A 22,012-nucleotide genomic window follows, 5' to 3' on the forward strand; every position below is an offset into this window, starting at 1 on the left:
TGTCATTATAAAACTGTTTACAGCAAAAAGTGGCCACTGAAGCATTGGCATTCCTTTAAAGAAGAATAAAATAATTGCCCTTTTCCTGGTTATTCGCTGTGAACTGTCACATTTTACATCTACTTGTTTCTGAAAGTTACCACTTCCTATACCTTTGCAGATAGCATTAGATTTTCATAACTTTTTCAAATGTTGTCAAAGGAATTGAGAACAAAATGGGTATAAATAAGTCAGCAGGAAATCAGGATAAGTTCACGTTTTAATACTTGCAATCGATTAAGCATTCCATCCTACTTGGATCCGAACAAGAAACTCCTTACCAGTTCAACTCATTCCTGCAATTGTAAAAATGTGTTTAATTTCACTGAAACGTTTAAACTTTGCATTCTTTTTGACCCAGTCAATAAATAACTATGCTATTTTTTGAATAATCTATCTGGTTTATTCAAGGCATTTTTCATTGTTAGGAATGGACAGATATTTTTCTTGTGAATAATTCTTTACCCACCAATGGACGAAGCTATTTTAAAAAGATCCTTTCTTCAATAATTTATTCTTTGCTCCTCCTTGTTTCCTCCTGTATCCCCTCCACAGATGGGACCTCACAGTAGATGTTTTTAAAAATATTGCTTCTAAGTGGTTGTTTGATATTAAGGCTCATGATTCTATCAAAGGGAGAAAAATCTCAAACCAGTGTTAAATTTAACAAAGATGGTATTGGCTTTCCAAAGTGGATAGATGCTTGTGGAAATCATTGTCATTTTAGTGTGGCAGAAATAGACAAGTTTTGGGGAGATAAATTGGGGCAGGGTTTTTAGTGTAGGTCACATACAAACATGGATCTTGTTTAAAATACTGGAGCTCTGCTCATGCTAGACATGTCGGGGCCTCAAAATCTTTGCAAAAGCTTTGAAGAGTGCCCAAGAGACTTCACTAATGGATTGTTGTTTACAAAAAGGCAACAGGTAAAAGTGCTTGTCTGAGCCGCCTTCTGTCTGGAAGGGAACTTGCTGTTCTAAGAGGGTCATGTGATTTTGCAAGCAGAGAGAGTAAAACAAGCTTTCTCTCTCTGTGTGTGTGTGTGTGTGTGTGTGTGTGTGTGTGTGTGTGTGTGTGTGTGTGTGTGTGTGTGTGTGTGTGTGTGAGAGAGAGAGAAACAGACAGACAGAGGTCAGTTCTACAGTGTTACAGTCAGCAACAGTAGCTGGGACTGGAACAGGACAAGCCGGCAAGCTTGTGGAAAACCCTATTTGGAAGACGGGTTGTGAGTTCTTAGTTCAGCCTGGTCAGAGCCCTTGTGGTTGATGCAAGAGGAGGGGACTGGCTGTCTAATGTTTCACTTGAAATAAGAGAAACAAGAAGGAACTCTGTGGTGATGTGAAAAAAAGAGGTTATCATCTGGAAAACCCTGAGGGGGCAAGTTTCATCAGCAAGACACTGGACTGGCTGATTGAAAAGGAATCAGTTGTGGATGTCGTGGAACAACAAATCTCTCTCTGAAAACCGACAAAAACCTTCCTGAGTGGTAACCATTTACCTTTCAAGCAACAAAGCCTGGTGAACTTTATAAATGTGAAATTCTGTGCACAGTATAAGAATTGCCTGCAAGCAGTGAATTTGGAAATTGGACTGTGAATCCAATAACTTTTCTGAATTTATACATGCTTTACATACATGTGCGCTTAGAATTAGAAGGGGGGGGGGGCTTAAGTTAATGCTAAAGTGTGATTCTGTTTTCATGTTTAAAGATCATTAAAAACAACTTTTGTCTTGGTGAATATCTATTGCTGCTGTGTTTTGGGGTCCTCTGTGCTCGTAACACTAGTAATTATAATGTTGCAATCTCAGAAGTTAAGAAATGGTCACAACTCTTGCAGGGAATGATTATAATCCAAGACTGATGCAAAGATTTTACACATGGGCAGGACCATAAAGATGCAAGTTGATATTGTAGAAAATTAATTGAGGGGAATAATGATAAAAGTGAAGGTATCTGATTTATTACAGAATTGGAAAAGGAAATGCAGGAGATGCAGCGTGTACACGTAAACAAAATGAGTGACCTGCAAGAAGAAATTGAGATGCTAAAAAGTGAAACGCACAGAATGCTAAGAGCATTAAGGTCACCTCTACATCTTCCTCAGCCTCGGCACCCAACTTTTCCTCCTCCTCCCCCACTCTCACAGATAGATGTCAACCAACGTACTTGGGTGCCTCACATGGTGAGAACATTTCTTTCCCGTGCCAGTTACAAAAACAATCATGTTTACTGAAAATATACTTATTGTTTCATTTTTTTTTACATTTCCAATAAAATCAGTAGATACGTCTGCCATAAAGAGTAGCTGTAGTTTAAGTAAATGTATTTTTGTGGAATTGTGTAATGTGGATGATCACTAATGAGGATAGGGTGGCACGGTTGGTGTCGTGGTTAGTGCAGCGCCAGTAATTGGGACCGGGGTTCCAATCTCACGCTGTCTGTAAGGAGTTTGTATGTTTACCCTGCATCTGTGTGAGTTTTCTCCAGGGGCTTCAGTTCCTCCCACTATTTGAAATGAACAGGGGGTGTAAATTGGATGTAAATTGGGCAGCATGAACTTGTGGGCTGAAAGGGCCTGTTACCATGCTGTATGTCTAAATTTTTAAAAAAAAATTCACTTTAGACTTCTCTCAGAGCAATTTTGTGTTATTAATGTATCTCATGGCTAGCATATACTGATTTTCTTGAGATGTATCTCATACCTTGGCTCCACATGTTCTTGGTATCTCAAATCAGTTTAAATTTAAGCCAAATGATGAGATGAAAAACATCCCATTTTCATCGTTCCATTTAAAAAAAATGTGTATTCCCTAAATGGTTATTATAGTTTTCCTTGAGAGTAATTTTTTTTCATTTTCCACCACTGGACAATACTGCTATCAAAAGTATTCATTCTATTGAGTGTATTTTCTTCTTTACATTTTTGTGGCTATTTAGCCTTCTCGGATGGGACATGGTCGCCTATTTTTAAAATGGTATTGTTCACTGGGGTTAAATTTCATCAGGGGACACGTGAATATTATTAAACTGGTCTTAAAATTAACCCCCAAAAATTGATGCCTGTATTGGATATCCAAAGTATGTGCTTGTGTTCTATAATTTGAACGTTCTTGAAGCATATTAATGCTGAGATGTGCTGATTAAATATTTTGCAGGGCAACACCAGACCTCAGACACCATTCATCGCCAAACATTTACTGGATCCTGCAGATGCATTAGGGCCTGCACCCTATGATCCAGTGTAAGCATTTTCAGAAGATAAATAACTGACTCTTTTGGACTAGTTCATTGCAAATCCTTGATACATAATGGTCTAACAATCTTCTATCTTTAAGTTCTTATTGTTCACTTCCTTAAAGAATTCTATTTTCAGATGTTCGGATTTTGTGATCTGCTGCAATACTTTATAGATGCAGATTATAATTTTTCCTGTGAGTCGTGTGCTTTTCTGCCAATGCACTTGTTACTTTAGAAGGCACCCATTCCTGTAAGTTTCATTTTCTTCTTTGCATTGATGTAGATTAGATGGCTGAAGGTCTTTTGGCTTCATTATTTGACATAATACCACTCTAAAATCAACAATGTGAGATTCTGGCCTGCTCACCCTCATTGTACTTCCCAGAAAAGACTGTTTCTCAATAGGGCAAGGAGAAATGTGTCACTGAATGGTTGCATGAAACTTTTTCAGGCACTGAGTGGCATGAACAAAAGCAAAGCACAAAAAATAGTTACCGATAATTGGTATTGGGGCTAGGAAAGAGAAACACTTATAAAATGTTTACATTGACAACAGAATAAAAGTGTTTATCTATTCACATTAGATAAATTAGTTGAAAGGGTGGTACCTAAATACATTTAGCACGGCCCACAAATGCAGACCATCCATTGGAGAAGCACCAATTTAGAAATTGTTTTAAGGTGACAAATCCAGATTTGGTAGCACATTGCCACTTCTTATTGTAATATTGAGGATTTTTTGCTAAAAAGCACTGATTATTAATTATATTTTAGTAAAATGAGATCATTACTGTAAGGGATAATATAGACAGGAGGGACTGAATGGTCATAGTTAACATTAAACATTGAACAAAGCACAAGTCACAGCCCAGCAATAATTCGATACATTGGAAGAAATGAGGGAAGGCTTGTCACAAGCCGCTTTCAGCTGGCCAGAATACCCCCAATGTAAAGCCACCTAAAATACCCGAATGTGGCTGTTGGGAGACCACCTGAAAGCGGAGAACCCTGATCCGAGGACTACTTACCTAACCCTCCTCAAGTAGGTGTATTCTTCACTTCTGAGCACTCCCCCTAGGCACTTGAAAGTGGGCGAGACTACGGCCACAGTCGACAGGAGCCAGTGTTTGCTCTGCAGCACCTCTCTCCACTGCAGACCTTTCAGGTGCCAGAACAGTGCCTTCAGTGCTGCCACCTGAATGTTGCTTCACACACACCCGCAGCCGGCTCCAGAGCCGCATTCTCCCAGCTATTCCACCTGAAAGCGGCTATAGTCTGTTCCAGAATTTGATACATTTGCAAAGACATTGTGACTTTGCAGGGGAGAACCATTCTGACTGATGGGGTTAAAACAGCTTTTGAAGCAGCTCTTAAGGTTGCCATTTTTGTGGAATTCAGAGCAAAGCACGATCTGTGAGTGACTGGGCCTTTTTGGTGGATTGACCTGTACCAGGAGGGTCTTTTGGGAAGGAAAGTGCTTAACTTTAATTGTGACTAATATTAGAAGTTACTTAGACAGACTGCATCATTTTAAGTGTGACTAGCAGTAAAGTTACCTGGAGAGACCGGTGCCAGGATCTTGGAAGCTTTGAGGAAGCCTCCCAGTTCAAGTTTTGCCTACAAAAGGACCAGGAGTGTTATGACCACAGCTCGTGTGGATGGACATTTCTTCAGATGCAACTCAAGAAGAATTCGTGAGTCTGTTGCAGCCACAACTCCAGTCTTCCCATCAGTTCAACATAATTCTGGGCATCAAATTTCAAAGGTGTGATAGTACAGACCTATCACCAATGTATATAGTTACAGTATCTAAAGTGTAATGACTGTGCTTACAGCGATTGGCTGAGAGCTTAGCCTCGCCTACTGTCTGGGCCTTAAAGGGTTGTGTCCCTAGCCAGGTCGGATCATTCCGGACTGGTCGGCCACCTGTGAAGAGCTCCTGTCTTTTGCTAATAAAAGCCTTGGTTTGGATCAACAAGTCTTTGGTTCTTTCGACGAGCTCTACAAAAGGTCTACACTTCAACACTGAATTTAAAAGACTGAACTTTGAAGTAACTTTCTGGATTTTGGTCTGGACTGTAATGGTTTGGGTATATAACACCCACACCCACCAATCCCACCCCCAACACGCACACACCCACCCCTCAACCCACACCCATACACCTACCAACACACACCCACCCACCCCTCAACACACACCCATCAGCACACACCCACCCTCCCCCCAACACCACACACACCTGCCATATACCTGGGGATAGATTTAGTGTTAAGGATGGCTTAAGAGTTAAGACAATAGGATAGGAATAAGAAATAAAATTAGTGTTTTCAAATTGAACATTGTCTGGGTCATTGTCTATTGCTGCTCATTACATATGGTTCGTAACAATGTGAAGAAAGAAATAATGGCCTTATTTATATCATATGCTCCAAAATTATTTCCAAATGTCACCATGCCAACTCAAAAGCAGATTAGAAACAAATGGTTTATATTCTACATGGTGGTCAGTTCTGGGATCTGTTCTGGGACTTCTCTTTCTGATTTTTAGAAGTGGTCTGGACGAGGAAGTGGAAAGGTGGGTTTGTAAGTTTGCAGATGACAAAAAGTTGGTAGTGTTGTGGTTAGGCTGTAGGGATGCCAGAGGTTAGAGAAGGACATTGATTGGTTGCAGAGCTGGGCTGAGAAGTGGCAGATGGAGTGTATCTCAGAAAAGTGTAAAATGGTTCATTATGGTCAGTCAAATTTGGAGGCATACCGTATATGTCAGTGTATAAAATGACCCCCCAGAATTTGCACTCGGAATGTAGCTTTTGAGCTATTCTTGCAGTATAAGGACACCCCAAGTCTGGAGTGATGCTGTCACAATATTTTAAAAGCAAATTGCCAAGTAAAGGTTTCATTTTACTAGCATATTTTAAAAACTCTCACCGTCAGCTCCTTTAACAACCTGTTTAAGGCCTGAACAGAGCCAACGGCAGTTAGACTGGGTGGCTAGAAAACGTGAGGGTGCGCTGAGACTTCGCTGTCAAGATTTGGATTTTATACTTGACATGTAAGACGACCCATGGTTTTGGAGTGATGCTTTTGTTTGGTTGGGATAACACCGTGGACCAAAGGATCTGTACCGTGCTGTAAATTTCTATATCCTAAACCAAAACTTGTGGACACTTTCCATCAGTCAGTTATTGAAGATTAATCTCTTAAGGCAAAGTGCGTGGTTTATCTTGGGTTCTATTTTTAGATCTGTAGCTAGTCTTAAATGTGATAATTAACTAATACAATATTTGTGTCATAATTGATTTTTTTAATTCTAGGACAGGGTTTGTTGTCTTCTATGATTTTCTTCTTGGGCTTGACCCATCTTTCCGGCTTATCCGCCTTGTTACTGGTTTGTACAATAATGGACAAGAGATGGGGAAGCCGTCAGCTTTGCCTCCTGTCTGTTGTGAAATGGGAAGTGGTCCTTACCACATATCTGAAGAACTCAAAGGCGGCTTTGGAATATTATCTGCAAGGCAGCCAGTGCCAAGGTAAAAATGTTTCAATAGAAATATTTTGATTAATATTATATCCAAAAACAGACATGTCGTATAAGAGTCTAAGTAATATACTGTAGATGTGTGGCAAGAATAACCAAAGCTTACTTACAATGTATCTGGTTAAACTTGCATGCTGACAAAGTTCACCTTTCAATTTTTAAATTTAGACATACAGCACAGTAACAGGCCCTTTTGGCACAAGAGCCTGTGCAGCCCAGTGACAACCGTCAATGCCAGCGTGTTTTTTGAACAGTGGGAGGAAACCAGAGTACCTGGAGGAAACCCATCTAGATATGGAGAGAATGTGCAAACTCCATAGAGGCAGCGTGAGATTCGAACTCTGGTCGCTGCCACTGCGACAGCATTGTGATATCTACTAGGCACTAACAACCCTTTTAATTATGTTTGAGGCCAAAGGGACGTTGTTAGCACTAACACAAGGACAGCGATGGAAAATTCACCAGACAATGGTAAATTCAAAATAATAGTTTTTATTAAACTATTAATAACATTTCTTACTTAACTCTAAACTTACTGAACTCTAAATTTAACCCCACTGTACACAAATGTAAAATGTCAATGTATGTTTGTGATAATTCAAAGTCCCACTCTGAAAAGTTAATCTTTAAAAGTTCAGCATCGTTTTAGTCTTACTTGAAGGTCTTAAATTCTCAGTTCAGAAATAATTATAATGTGCTTTTAAACATATATCTTCAGCCTTCTTTACTCACAAATGTTTTTCAAATGAAGAATCTCCTCTCTCTCTTCTCAAAGACAGCGAATGTGGCTATTTTCTTCCACAATGAATTCACAAACCCAGACAAAGATTAAACAAATGTAGTTTTCTTCTTCCACAATGAAGTCACAAACCAGACATGGGTGAAGCAAAGTGGCCATACACAAAAATAGACCCAGTAGAAATCTGTCCTCTTTTCCAAAGAGATAGCAAAGTGGTCTTCATTCATTCAAAAGCCACTGATTCAGTGTTCCCTTCTAGGAGTAACACACAACAGCAGCACTAATTCTGGTTACTGTGACTCAACCCTGTCTTTCATAAGGTTTCAACCCTTTATACATCACACGGTTTTGACTTCTGTGAACACCAAGCTGAACAGTTCCAAAACTGAACTCAAAATGTCCAAATTCGGTAATATATTTCTCCAAATCATGTGACCATTACATAATCACTGAGGTGGGTCCCAATTCTTGGAAACCACATGATCATCAGTTTTATTTCTACCATAATTCTGTTCCTTTTACAAAACCATTTCATATCCAAGAGGCTGTTCAAGAGGCTTTGATTAAAAACAGATGGCTTCCTCAGCAGTTCTTAAATAATTAAGACCCACTTGAAATCCATTAGTTCTGTCTGTCCAAGACGGCTCTCTTCTCTGAAAACAATGGTTCTCGATAAATGTGCTGTGACCTGTGTGTGACCGCACTGCTAGAAATACAGGTACAATATTTTAACTCTATTTTTACTAAGATTTTTATAAAAGAAATATAGTTTAATATTAAATTAAAGATTCACATAAATCCATCACACTTCCTTCCCATGGAGAAAGTTTTGAACTTCTAAAAGATCAAAATTTTAAACTGCCATCTCCCATTTGTTTTTAATGCCTTTCACAGCTTTAAACAATATAAATACAAACAAATAGAGCAGAAATGTATAAATTCAACATCTAAATAAGAAATCAACAATGACGCTATCTCCAAATTAAACTCCAGTTCTATTATTTTTAATCCTACTCAAAAATTATAGTAAATGTAAATAATGCTTAATCCCAAAGCAATGCAGACATATACTTCAAACTGTTGCAAAAAAACAATTTTTTTTTCCAATAGCAGAATAATTCTTTTGAGTGTTTATTAAATTTCTTAGATATATCTCTTGACATAGAAGAATTTCTTAAATATTATAAGACACTGGATTTTCAACCCCATCACAGTCAATTTTGTTTAATAATGTACACCAGGTGCATTTTAAGCACAGGTTTATGACATAACGTGTCCTTCAGTTTGTCAAATGCTTTCTGACGCATGTCTGTCCAAATAAACCTTTAACTGTTCTTTAAAATATTATTCAAGTGAAGACCAATGTCAACAAAGCTTTCACAAAACTTCCCATTACATCCAACCATCCCCAAAAATCTCCCAATAACTCTCCGACCCAAGGGCATAGGAAATTCAGAAATCATCCGAATTTTAACCTGAACATGCTCAAATTTGCCTTGACCAACAACATAATCAAGTTAACTCACTTGAGCATGACAAAATTCAATCTTAGCTAAATTTAAAAAAATTAAAACTGGCTTTCAAAAATCTACCAAATGGCTTTCCTTTAAGACTCTTACAAGAGTCCTGAGCATTGTTACATCTCTCAAGAGTTTTAACAATGTAGGTAACTTTATTTACCTTAGATGTTATCTCATTGTGCCCAGAAAATTGGAGAACAGAATTAACACTTTATCTCCTGTTTTAGAACTACTCTGCCTTGCTTTTCTTTCATTCCAGACTTCCATTTTATCTTTAGCCACCTTTAAATTCTCTTCAGCTACTTTACAAATTTTTTTCCCAGTGATCTTTAAACTTTGAAACATAATCCAACAAGTTCAACTTCACATCCTCATTAACCCACTGTTTTTTTAACAACATTAAAGGTTTCCTAACCTCATGTCCAAATAACAATTCCCTTGCTTCAAACAAAAATAAATGAACCCCTTCATTCCAATTCTTTTTATTTTCACAATAAGTTCTCATCATAGTTTTCAAAGTTGAATGGAATCTTTTCAAATCTCCCTGAGATAGGCAGGCAATGTAATTTGTTCAGCTCTCAGTTTATGAACTAATTGCTGAAATACACCTGACAATTCTTTCCCTGGTGCAATTATATTTCTTTTGGCAGACCAAACAAACTGAACATTTTTTCTAAAGCCCCAAACACAGTTTTTGCTTTAATGTTCCTGAGAGGTATGGCTTCTGTAAACTTGGAAACTGCACACAAATTGTTCAACAAATATTTTTTACCAGCTTTTGCTTTTGACCAACATAGTTCACAATTATCTTGGAAAAAAAGTTATCTAAAAACAGATTTTAAAGATACCACTTTGGGACTTTAATTAGGTTTCCTTCCAACTCGACAAGTATGTCAAGTCTTAACAAAAGCTCTGAACATTTTTAAAAATTAGGCCAGTAAAATTGTTTCATAATTTTGTAGGTTGTTTCCTTTACCTCAAGGTGCTCACATAAAAGTGTTTTATGAGCTGTTATGAGCCCAGAGGACCCCAAAACCCAGCACAAATAGATATTCACCAAGACAAATGGTTACTTAAACAAAAGGAGCTTTAAATTATCTTTAAACATGAAAACAGGATCACACTTTAACTTGTCACCATTAACTTAACTAATCTAACTTAACCCCCTTCTAATTCTAAGTGCACATGTATGTAATCTGTGTGTAAGTTTAGAAAAGTTATTTGATTCACAGTCCATTCTCACTTCTCATTCCTCTAAGTTCACTGGTTGCAGGCAATTCTTATACTGTGCACAGAATTTAACATTTATGAAGTTCTCCAGGCTTTGGTGCTCGAAAGGTAAATGGTTACCACTCAGGAAGGTTCTTGTCAGTTTTCAGAGAACGATTTGTTGTTTGCTGGACACCCACAACTAATTCCTTTTGATCAGCCACTTCAGTGTCCCATCAGGGTTTTCCAGATAATAGCCTCTTTCTTTCAGTTCACTACAGAGTTCCTTTTAGTTTCACTTATTCCAAGTGAAACATAAACAGCCAGTCCTCTCCTCTTGTATGAACCACAAGGGCTTTGGCCAGGCTGAACTGAGCACTCACAACCCGTCTTCAAAATGGGGTTTCTCTACAAGCTTTCCAGCTTGTCCTGTTCCAGTCCCAGGTCCTGCTGCTGACTGTAAAACTGCAGAACTGATCTCTCTCTCTCTCTCTCTCTCTCTCTCTCTCTCTCTCTTTCTTACAAAACCACGACTCTCTTAGAACAGCAAGCAGCACTCCCAGACAGTCTGCAGCTCTGAACCTACTCCTCCGAGTTCTTTCATCTGTTGCTTGTCAAAACAACAATCCATTAGTGAAGTCCCTTGGGCTCCCAAAGTTTTCTCAAAGGCACACGGAGCCGACCTGCCTAGCTCCAGTATTTTGAATACTGGACCTACACTAAAAAACCTGCCCCAATTTATCTCCCAAAATCAGATCTATAATCTGTCACTGAGCCATGTTTTTAAAAAACTACCTAATCTCTATAGGCTTTAAGAACGGCAACTTGGCGAACCACTACTCATTCTTCATTAGCAATAATCTCATATAACCTATATTTTCTCATTAATAAACCTCCTTTGAAATAATATCCAACTAGCACTTACTTATCCAGAGAATGCCTTTTTTCTAACTTTAGCAAGATCACTTTCTACACATTGTTCTTTTATTCATTTTGATCTGAATTCTGAAAAATCCTTTCCCAGCTGTTGTGCAGTCTCACAGACTTTTAAATCATTTTGGACATCTCTAGTTTCAAGTTTAAATTCAGTATCAGAATTCTGACTTAACAAAGAAATATTTAAAGTGACCTTTGATTCACAGTTTATCTCTTTGATCTCGCACTCAGTTGCTTCTGCACCTGACAACTTATTTCTTATTTTGTCACACACCGTGCTTCTTTCTGTCTCTACTACTGAGTCTCACAAGTGTCAAAAGCCTTTTGCTCAGTATTTTCTTCGCTGGCAAGATTTTTAAACTTTAATCAGTTTGCCCAACACTCTCATTGGCAACAGTATCCCTTTCATCTTCAACCTTAAGTGGATATTTTATTGCTGCTACAAAAGATTCAAATTCCTTCTTAAATTTACCAGCAATTCTTTTTTCCATTTTCCTGTATCTCACCTCTTTTAATACAAGCATCTGTTGCTATTTCCTGTTCTCTGCCACATGTCTCTTACAATAATTACAAAATGAATCAAAAGGTTTATTTTCTACCTTATTTTGGTACTTCATGTTACCCTTTTGAAAAGCTATTTTAGGCACAAATTTCACATTGTGATAATTGCCTGCAAATGTAGCAGAATTTTGTCCCTTTTGAAAAGTTTCCTTGACTTTAATTTAAGATCAGGATTTAACACATCTTAATCAGCTGTAACTTTAACTGAATTTTTCAAAACCTAAAATTTCTCTCTCCAATTCTTTTTGTTTCCTACCTTCCTCCACTCTAAAGTTTTTCTAACTCTACCTCAAACTGCCTGTGCCTTTCAACTTCCACTAATCTAAGTTTGTCTCAATAGACAATAGTCAATAGGAGCTGGAGTAGGCCATTTGGCCTGTCGGGCCAGCACCGCCAATTTAGATCATGGCTGATCATTACCATCAGTACCCCTTTCCAGCCTTATCCCCATAACCCTTAACTCCGTTACCCACAAGAGTCTTATCTAACTCTCTTTTGAACATAGTCAGCGAATCCGCCTCTACCACCCTCTGTGGCAGAGCATTCCACAGATTCACACTTCTCTGGGTAAAAAAATGCTTTCTCATCTCCGTCCTAAAGGGCCTACCCTGTATTCTTAAACTATGCCCTCTAGTCCTCGTCTCTCCCATCATTGGGAACAAGTAATCAGACTTCACCTTGTCTATCCCCCTGATGATTTTGTATACCTCAATCATGTCCCCCCTCATCCTTCTAAACTCCAATGGATACAAGTCCAGTTTTTCTAGCCTTGCTGCATATGACAACCCTGCCATCCCTGGAACTAACCTTGTAAATCTGCGCTGCACACCCTCTATAGCTAGTATGTCCTTCCTCAAGTTTGGAGACCAGAACTGGACGCAATACTCCAGGTGGGGTCTCACCAGGGCCCTGTATAACTGCAGAAGGGCGTCTCTGTTCCTATACTCCAATCCCCTCTTTATGAAAGCCAACATTCCATTTGCCTTCTTCACAGCTTTCTGAACCCTCATCCACCCTCTGTTTTTCTCTCTCTCTTCATTCACCCTTCATTTTTCTCTCTTTCTCTTCATCCAACTTCCGTTTCTGTCTCTCTAGTTCACGCTCAAAGCTGGTCAAGAGATCTACTCTCAAAAAAATGTTTTAACTCTTTCTCTTCAAAAATACCCCCTTTTACATCGTAGTCAGCCATAATTTTCTGAATCACCATTTTTTTCATTGACACTTTTACCTCCATAAAGTTGCAACTCTTTTGCAATAAGTAACAACTCATTCTCTTTCATCTTTTCCATATCTGAAGAGTTTGGTGGTTCCAAAAACTTCTTAATATCCATTTGGACAATTTCACTTGCTCACACATAAGTTTTCTTTCCAAAACACACTCATCTGTACCTTTTACAGAATCTGACCAAATTTGGAAAGTTTCACTTGGTCCATACTTAGTTTTGGGGCTTAAAACATTCTCATCTGCAAATTCTGCAGAATCTGTCCAAGATTGCACTTTTGAATCTACGGAGATTGGATTTATTAAAGCCCATCGCTGTTGCTTTTCCACACATGCAATAAGCCTTTTAAATTAGCTTGGAAAAGCAATTTACTAATTCATCACAAAAACTCCAAAGTTTAAGATCCCCAAACCCCAAATGTTTTAGTTCCCAAACTCCAAATATTTCAAATCGCAAGAATGAGCCCCCAATTATGTTATGCACTAACAGCCCTTTTAATTATGTTTGGGACTAAAGGGTTTTGTTAGTACTAACACAGGAACAGCAATGGAAATTTATAAAATAAATATTGTTTAACATTAAATTAAAGATTAACATAAATCCATCACATAACCGCTACACTAACCATGCTGACCTTGTTTCGAGAAATAGTTTAAAAAATAAAATTTATATGTAAAATGAAGAACGTCAGTGCTAATGACTGAACATCTTTTTAATGTGCTGGAGAAACTCAGTAGGTCATGCAGCATCCGTAGCTGGTAATGGGCAACCAATGATTTGGGAGTCATATGTACAGCTTAGATCAGTGGTTTTCAAACATTTTCTTTCCACTCACATACCACCTAAAGTAGTCCTTATGCTGTAAGTGCTCTGTGATTAGTAAGGGATTGCTTAAGGTGGTGTGTGGGTGGGAATGGAAGGTTGAGAACCACTGCTCTAGTCCCAATTGCTACTGAAATAGTTTGCTTGAGAAAAATTGGCATTGGCCCATTTCCTTTGGAGTTATGAAACCATGCACATAACGAGTCAATGAGGTACGATTGAAACAGTGGTTTTTAAACTTTTTCTTTCCACTCACATACCACCTTAAACAATCCCTTACTAATCACAGAGCACCTATGGTATAGGGAATACTTAAAGTGGTATGCGAATGGAATGAAAATGTTTGAAATCCATTGGTTTAGATGCAGACTGATATTACTTCCATAGGATCAATAAAGTTAAACTTAAACTTGAAAGAACATTGAGAATTTTTTTTCTTCTAGTTCTGCAATTCCTTCAATTTGATTCAAAACAAAATACATCAAAAATGAACTGTAGTTTAGTAGTGCTTAGATGACAGGAATTATGGGAGAGGGAGATGCACATCTGGGACACACCAATATAAATGGAAGGTGGTACATTTTGGGAACACTTGAGACTCAGGCATACGACATGAAGGCTTGGAACTTCGGAGTTCAAATCTATAGTCCTTCTAAGTGACAACACAGACAGACAATGTGGTTAGGAAAGGAGCTTCATTGGTTAGGGCACTGAATACAGAAGTAGAGAGGTTATGCTCCAACTTTATAAAACCTTGGTCAGGCCTCAGCTGGAATGCAGTGTACAGTCCTGGTGTCTATGGTATAGGAAGGGTGTGATCATGTTGGAAAGAGTGCAAAGGAGATTCACCAGGATGTTGCCTAGGATGGAGAAGTTCAGTTATGAGGAGAGATTTGGAAAGATCTTTTCTTTATGAGCAGAGCAGGGTAAGGGTGGCCACGATTGAGTCAGATCAAGTAAGCTGCAGAAAATATTCATCAAATCATCAATGAAATTGGAGGACATAGATTTAGAGGAAGTGAATGAGATTTACAGAGGGATCTTCTTCACCCAGAAAGTGATAAGTACCTGGAATGCACTGCCTGAGAGAGTGGCTGAAGCTGCGTCCTCTTAACATTTAAGAAGTGTCTAGATGAGCATTTAAATCATTAAGGGATCTGGATCAATAATGTTAGATCAGAAGGGTGCTCACTTGTTGATAGGAATGAGTTGGACCTACTGGCCTGTTTCCATGCTATATGATTCCACAGCAAGGGAACACACTTGAACAAAATTATGGGATGGAAGCAGAGAGGCTTACAACCTCCAAATTCCTGGGGGGGGGTGGGGGGGGTCTATATTTTGGGAGATCTCTCTGGGAGCTGTAACAGGCTCCGACCACATCTATGAAGACACTATGAGGTGTTGCCTCAAAAGGCAGTCAACATCATAAAGGATCCCCATCTTCCTGGTCTCGATCTATTTTCACTGCTACACTTGGGCAGAAAGTTGATGACCAGCTCCTCAAGGACCAAGAACAGTTTCTTTCCAATGGCTATTAGGCTCTTGAACCTTACCTTGCTACACTAATCAGAACTGCTCAACACTATTGCAAAGACATTTCTTTGCACCAGTGTAACTATGAATGTTTATTATCTCTTTATTTCATTTGTTATGTCTTTAATTCAGTTAAATATACTTTTGTAGTTGTTTTAGCTTTTGAAGGGTTTTTTTTACAAATTATCTCTTCAGCTGCAGCAAAGATGAATTTTAGAGCATATGCACAATGTACATGACATTATCATTATGTATGAACACATTTGAAGATCTTGGGCAAGGAAAGATTAAATTGAACCAAAAAAGTGAAAATGTTGGAAATCCAAAGCAAAACCAGAAAGCACTGGAAGCATGGAGGGGAGAGAAATGAAGGTCTTTCATCACACATAGAGTTGGGGAGGGATGGAGGGAGCAGAGGAGCAAAGTCTGTGATATTACCTTAAAATATGGCAGTTAATGACAATAGAGGGAAATAAATAAATTGAAATTAAAAGGAACTACAATGTGTGGTAGGAGAGGAGAGAGAAAACAGATGGTTATTGGAATGGTGAAAGTTGGAATCAAACGCTGAAGGTTGCAATGTGCACAAATGCAAACTGAGGATCTGTTCCTGGACCAAGCGGAGGCATCCATTAGAACCATGCAGGACGCCAAAGACAGTGAGGTCAGTTCTTCAAAGATGCACAGTCTTAGCTCAAAAACAACAAATTATCTTTCACCTCTGATACTTTGCAGCCCTCAAGACTTGGTATTGAATTTAACGATTCACTTTTTTGTTTCTGTTCACTTTTTATTTTTTTGATTCTGACTCTGACTGTTGGATTTTAAACTAGTAATGGCCCTGACAATTTTGATCTGCAGACTCTGTTCTCTCCATCCTCCCACGCTGGAATTTTAACCAATTTGTTGTCTCATTTCACTAGTTCTCATGACTGGCACTTGACTGAGAATGTCAACTCTCTGACTCCCTGCAACCACTGACATTGCCCAACCCAATATCGGCTGCCAACATTTTCCGAGTTTTGGAAAAGATCAAAGTTCTTTATCTTATTATTTTTTCTTTGTAACTGTTTTCAGAGTCCGCCCTGCCCGTGGAATATCTTTGGTAATTGAGTTCCAAGGAGCTGGAGGCTTTGATCCATATGGGCAAGAAATTCTGCGGCTGGTTTCCAGGGGCTGGGCAAAGATGGATATATTTGATAATCACAACCAAGTTATTAGTGGTCGATGGAAAGTTCCAATACGATCTCTACCACTGAAGCCATCCCTCACAACTGACCAGCTCAATGGAATTTCTCAGGTACATGTAAATGGTGCATTGACACATCACTTAGATTTACTGAACACAAATCCTTGGGTATTTAACTGTTGTAAATAATATTCCTATTTAGTATTATTGCCACTGCAAGGCTGGTGATTTCAAAATGCATTGAGATGTTCAAGGTCTTTCAGCCCATCTTTGCAATGCATCTTTTCCTGATCCTTTGACCCTGTGCCTTCCAGGAAATTCTGTCAAAATGCAATTTTTATACAACCTGAAATGCTGCATTTGGAAACAAAATTATAACTTTCTTGAGGCCCACAAGAAGTAGTTACAGATGTGTTAGCAGTATCCCAAGCAAAATGCAGTTGGTGGGTAAACTTCAAGTCTGAGATTTATCCACCAAACATCTGACCCACAGATTGATGGATGATGCTGCATCTATCTCTCTACTCCACCACTGGACTCAACAAGGTGTCCAGCAATGGGGGACAGTCTTGCAGAAAATGCCCAACATTACTCTTTTTTAATCAGCTGTTTTAATCATTTTTTTTAGAAAATGTCAGAGATTGGCAAATTTCTCGAGTGACTCCTAGGTTTGACATCAGCCAAACTGGAGATAAATGTTTCCAAGGGTGTTCTGGGATGGGGCCTCAGCCCTCCACCACCTGTGGCCCTGGTACCCCGGAGACCTTGAAGGTGCAAGTTCAGCTCCACATTCACATCATGAGTGGATGAATTTGAACTCGGTTGGCAAATACTGGCAGTGAACCAAGTCCAGCACAATTCTTTTAAATCATCCCGAGTATTAGTTATAGTTTAAAGTCACTTTGGAGATCATTAATAATTGTTATAAATTCATAATGTTCACAAATGAATGAGAAGATTAACCTAATGGAGTGAACCTGTACATTGATTCATGATTACAGAGCAAAATAATGCAATGTAGATTTTTTTGTGCATTTTTAGGAGAAGGAGCAGAATCAAACTATTTAAAATCTTCAGTAGATGATTTTATACATTGACTTAGGTTGGCAGTGCTGAACTCTACCTGAGATTGTTGAATGCACGAGATGCTGAAGTGCAATCAATGGCCGCTATTGATCCCCACAATGCATCCATGTATCAATACCCACCTTTGGTAAGTCCTGATGCAACAGATTGGATCTTCCAATGAGGCACTCGCGCATATTGGTTGACTTCCTGCCATGGCTAAGTAACAAACGTAGCTCAGCAAATTGAGTTGGAATTATGTTCGAGTTGAGTTGTTGCCCAAGCCTCTTTAAAAAGAGAACTGAGCACTCGTTTCACAGGATGTTTTCAGCTATGAAGCTCCAGCAGTTTAACTTAATAAAATTAATAAAAGCTAAATTATGCAGTGTAACCAGATCTGTATACTTCATGAAGACAAGGGTAATGTTTGTTTTCATTTACAGATGGCAGGCCGCTCTCTTCTTCCTGTTGAAAATCTGCCTTCTTCTCAATACCTCTCTCATCCTCCTTGTCCAGCTCATTACTTCCCTCTCTCTGCTCATACTGGTCACATTGACCTCCCTCCCAATGAAGGCCACAGTGACCCCAACAAATCCAATCGTAAGAAAGAGTGACTCCTTTTGATGGGCTATCATGATCTGAACTCGTGATATTGCTAAGGCTTAAAAGATTTGCATCTGAGAAAAGAAAAATTATTCACAGAAAGAGATAATTAATTATTATTATAACTAAGGTTTTCTCATCTGAGATTCTCATTTAAAGTAGATTTATATGTTGTATTTGCAGTGGGACAATGTAATGTGATATAATTTTGTGGAATCTCATTGTCTTTTGTTTAACAAGACATTGTGTTGTCCCACTTCAGAGTGAGCTACTTTGTTTCATCAACATTACCTTCAACCTTGTTTAGGGTCAAGGGTTTGAAAATTTTAAATTTATTATGTCCATTCTTTATTATTATGGCTGTGCCTTGGGAATTTAAATGTATGATTATTCTCGTAGTACATTTTTTATGTAGCACATTCCATAATTGTACTGTACAAATGTATTACTGAAAGTCAATAAAAATGTTAAAAAGATAGAACAAAATATTATAAGTGTGGTTTCTCAGTAACTACCAGCCTGATTTTGAAATTCATTTCAGGTTAACACATCAAGTTTGTTACTGATTTATTGCTTTGATCAACGTTTGAATGAAAAGTTTTCCTGAAAAATTTTGCGTTAAAATTTTTGTTGTAATTGAAGTCAATGGTTTATTTGAAGTGCGAAATAAACTTTTAAATTGCTGTGGATATTCGGTAGAGTGTGCTGCTTTGCAAATTGATGACTGTTCATCAGTTTTCATTTGCCATCAATGTTAAGCAATCTCTCTGTTTTATTTAAATATCCCTGCACGATTTGAGCAGTTGAGCTTTTTCTTTTAATTTGATCTTTCTACACTTACTATCCCATTTAGATTATTTACTAAACCAGAGATAGGCTGTCTTTGTTTTCCATGGAGTGATAGAGGCTGAGGGGTGTCCTAATATTAAATTATAAGGAGTACAGATATTTATTCAGAATGTTTTTCCCATGGTCGGAGAATCAACAACACAAGAACATGGGTTTAAAGAAAGAGGTTGGAATTTCAAAGGGGATTTGAGGGGCAAGATTATTTTTTTACACAGACTAATATTTGGAACTGGTTGCCAGAGGCAAGAGACAAGGGTAATGTTTGTTTTCATTTACAGATGCCAGGCGCTCTATTCTTCCTGTTGAAAATCTGCCTTCTTCTCAATACCTCTCTCATCCTCCTTGTCCAGCTCATTACCACCCTCTCTCTGCTCATACTGGTCACATTGACCTTCCTCCCAATGAAGGCCACAGTGACCCCAACAAATCCAATCGTGAGAAAGAGTGACTCCTTTTGATGGGCTATCATGATCTGAACTCGTGATATTGTTAAGGCTTAAAAGATTTGCATCTGAGAAAAGAAAAATTATTCACAGAAAGATAATTAATTATTATTATAACTAAAGTTTTCTCATGTGAGATTCTCATTTAAAGTAGATTTATATGTTGTATTTGCAGTGGGACAATGTAATGTGATATAATTTTTGTATCAAAATACAATTATTGCATCCAGGAGACATTTAGAATTCCATCGAAAAGGGCAAGGCATAGAAGGATAGCGCCCGAATATGGGCACTTTGTGATGAATGTAAATGGGGGAAAATGTCAACATGGACTTAGTGGGGCCTTTTCAGTGGTGTGCAACCATGGCTCCTAAACCAGAAATGACCATTTTCCATTCATGAATCAAATCTCAATCCACATATGTATGCCACTCCTGTTCCCCTTCCTTTTATTGTGTCATTTACATTAGTCAGCTGAAATAAGCTTGGTTGATTGGTATCCCTGTATGCTGGCCAAGGCATTCGCTCTCTTTACTATCTGTTTGTAAATCTACATTTATAGCAGTTGCTAAGCAAGGTGCTGCGAGGCTGGCTGACTCCCTCCACCATTTCTGTGTGTTTTTGCCACTCTGATATCTCCTCTCTACCAAGAAGACGAGGGTAGTAGGATCACGAGAAGGTTGTCAATATCTAATTTCTCTCTAACTTCATTGTCATCCTGATTCAGTAATATACTGTCATTCCTTCATTGATGATCCTAAATCCTGGAACACCCAACCTAAAAGCTCCAGGAGATCCTTTAGAAGAAGGATTGCAGCAGTTTAGGGAGACAACACATCAACAGTAAAGCCACCACGAGGACACTAACTGCTAGCAACATATTTATTTATGGGGTGAAAGTGTTGCCAACAGTAATGCTCCTTATGGGCTGGAGGTATTGTTAAAATGTAACTAATCTTGCTTTCAGGAATAAAATCTAGCCACACTTCCAGCTTACCAGTAACTTAGTGAATGAATTCTCAACTGTATTGGAAAGTCCTCCAGTGTGACACTTTACCATGTGATGTGCGACCATTCTGAAGATTTGTGTGCTAGAAATTCTTGTGAAGTGCAAACTTTGAGAGTTCAGGATTCAAGATTCTTTTTATTGCAAAAAAAAGAGAAAATGTGCTAACATACAAAGTTTCCTTTAGTCTACCATTAGGCCGACGAAGATTTGCCATCAGCAGAAATTGCCTGGCACCCCTTTCAGTCAAAGAAAGAGAAGAAAAAGACAGCCCTCCCAGAGTCACTGAGTGTCCGTGCATTCTCCTCCAGCCACTGCAGCCACACATCCTTCAGTCCAAACTATCAGCAACCCGAGCTCCAGATCCAAACCTCTGACACGATCAGGAAGTCCTCAGAACCCTTGCTACCCTCTCGCATCCCAGTTCCTTAAAATCCCTAATATTCCTTCAGCCAGTCTTGAGCACCTCCTGCAGTCCAACCTGATGCAAGTCCCTTGACCGCAGTCAGCAGCACCCACAGTCTGTGTGGGTTTCTCGCTTAGAATTACCAACAGCCCACTGCTCGTGTGTTCTTCATCTTCAGAGCCCTTTGTTGGTATGCTGCCATTATGTTGGTCATCTCCTCTGCTCCTCCTCCTCAAATGGGGGGGGGGGGAGGGGAGTGGTCTCCTGGATTTCTGGTGCCCTGCGCCAGACCTGTGTTTCCCTGGAGTCTGCAAACCCTTGCAGCCACTGCCGAACATAGGCGGTTCCATCTTGAGCCCCGACCCCGCAATTGCAGAATTTTACAATTCTCCTTTAACAACCCATTTAAAACCTAGTCGATAGCATCAGACTGGGCAGTTGGACCCTATGGGGGAGTACTGTGTCTCTGCACTCCACAGGTCTGCACCAGGGGCAACACTGCTGTTGCAGCAGGGCTGGCGGTGCTGCTATTGTTTTATTCATAAGAGTTGAATAGTTGTCCTAAGTTTTAGGTTCCTGCTGGCAATATACATATTCCCCTTTATTCTAGGTACTGACAGCTCAGGGCTACTTTTGATCATGATGCGTGGCAATCTTTTCAAGAAGGGTGAGTAATACTACATTTGGCCTTGGTTATGAGCATAAATTGGATGCTGAAGTCTTGGTTCTTTGTTGTAATTTCTTCCAACATCTATTTCCATCAACCTCAAACTAGATATCACACCAGTAGCGTTTCTAGAAGAGATTTTCTTGATTCTGTGGAAAGGGTTCTGGCTCCACTTCATTTTTTTAAACTTTATGGCAATTAAATTTCCTTTTGTATTTACTGTACTATTAAAAATGGTTATGATCCACATGCAAGAATGATCTTGCATGCAACAGTGGGTTTCTCAGCAGGAATCCTATATGCCAGTCTGATAATATAGCATTGACATCAAGAGTGTAAGTTACTCCGAGGCAATTTTCATTGGTATCTTTACCAATGGCTCAAGGGAACAAAGTGGAAAAATTTCAATGTACCAACATGAA

At 38.9% G+C, this 22,012-nt stretch overlaps 1 protein-coding gene across 1 annotated transcript in view; it reads left to right on the forward strand.

Moving 5' to 3' along the window:
- ccdc17 (coiled-coil domain containing 17) overlaps positions 1-18,648 on the forward strand; it is a 68,966-nt gene extending 50,318 nt beyond the window's left edge. The window contains exons 9-14 of the mRNA XM_069942365.1: positions 2,008-2,222; positions 3,196-3,281; positions 6,593-6,808; positions 16,440-16,662; positions 17,654-17,764; positions 18,060-18,648. Coding sequence (XP_069798466.1) covers positions 2,008-2,222; positions 3,196-3,281; positions 6,593-6,808; positions 16,440-16,662; positions 17,654-17,764; positions 18,060-18,230 — 1,022 coding nt within the window. The 3' untranslated portion in view covers positions 18,231-18,648. The remainder of the gene's footprint in view (positions 1-2,007; positions 2,223-3,195; positions 3,282-6,592; positions 6,809-16,439; positions 16,663-17,653; positions 17,765-18,059) is intronic.
- Positions 18,649-22,012: the final 3,364 nt, after the last annotated feature.

This window comes from Narcine bancroftii, chromosome 5 (genome assembly GCF_036971445.1).
Source record: "Narcine bancroftii isolate sNarBan1 chromosome 5, sNarBan1.hap1, whole genome shotgun sequence".
Lineage (NCBI taxonomy): Eukaryota > Metazoa > Chordata > Chondrichthyes > Torpediniformes > Narcinidae > Narcine > Narcine bancroftii.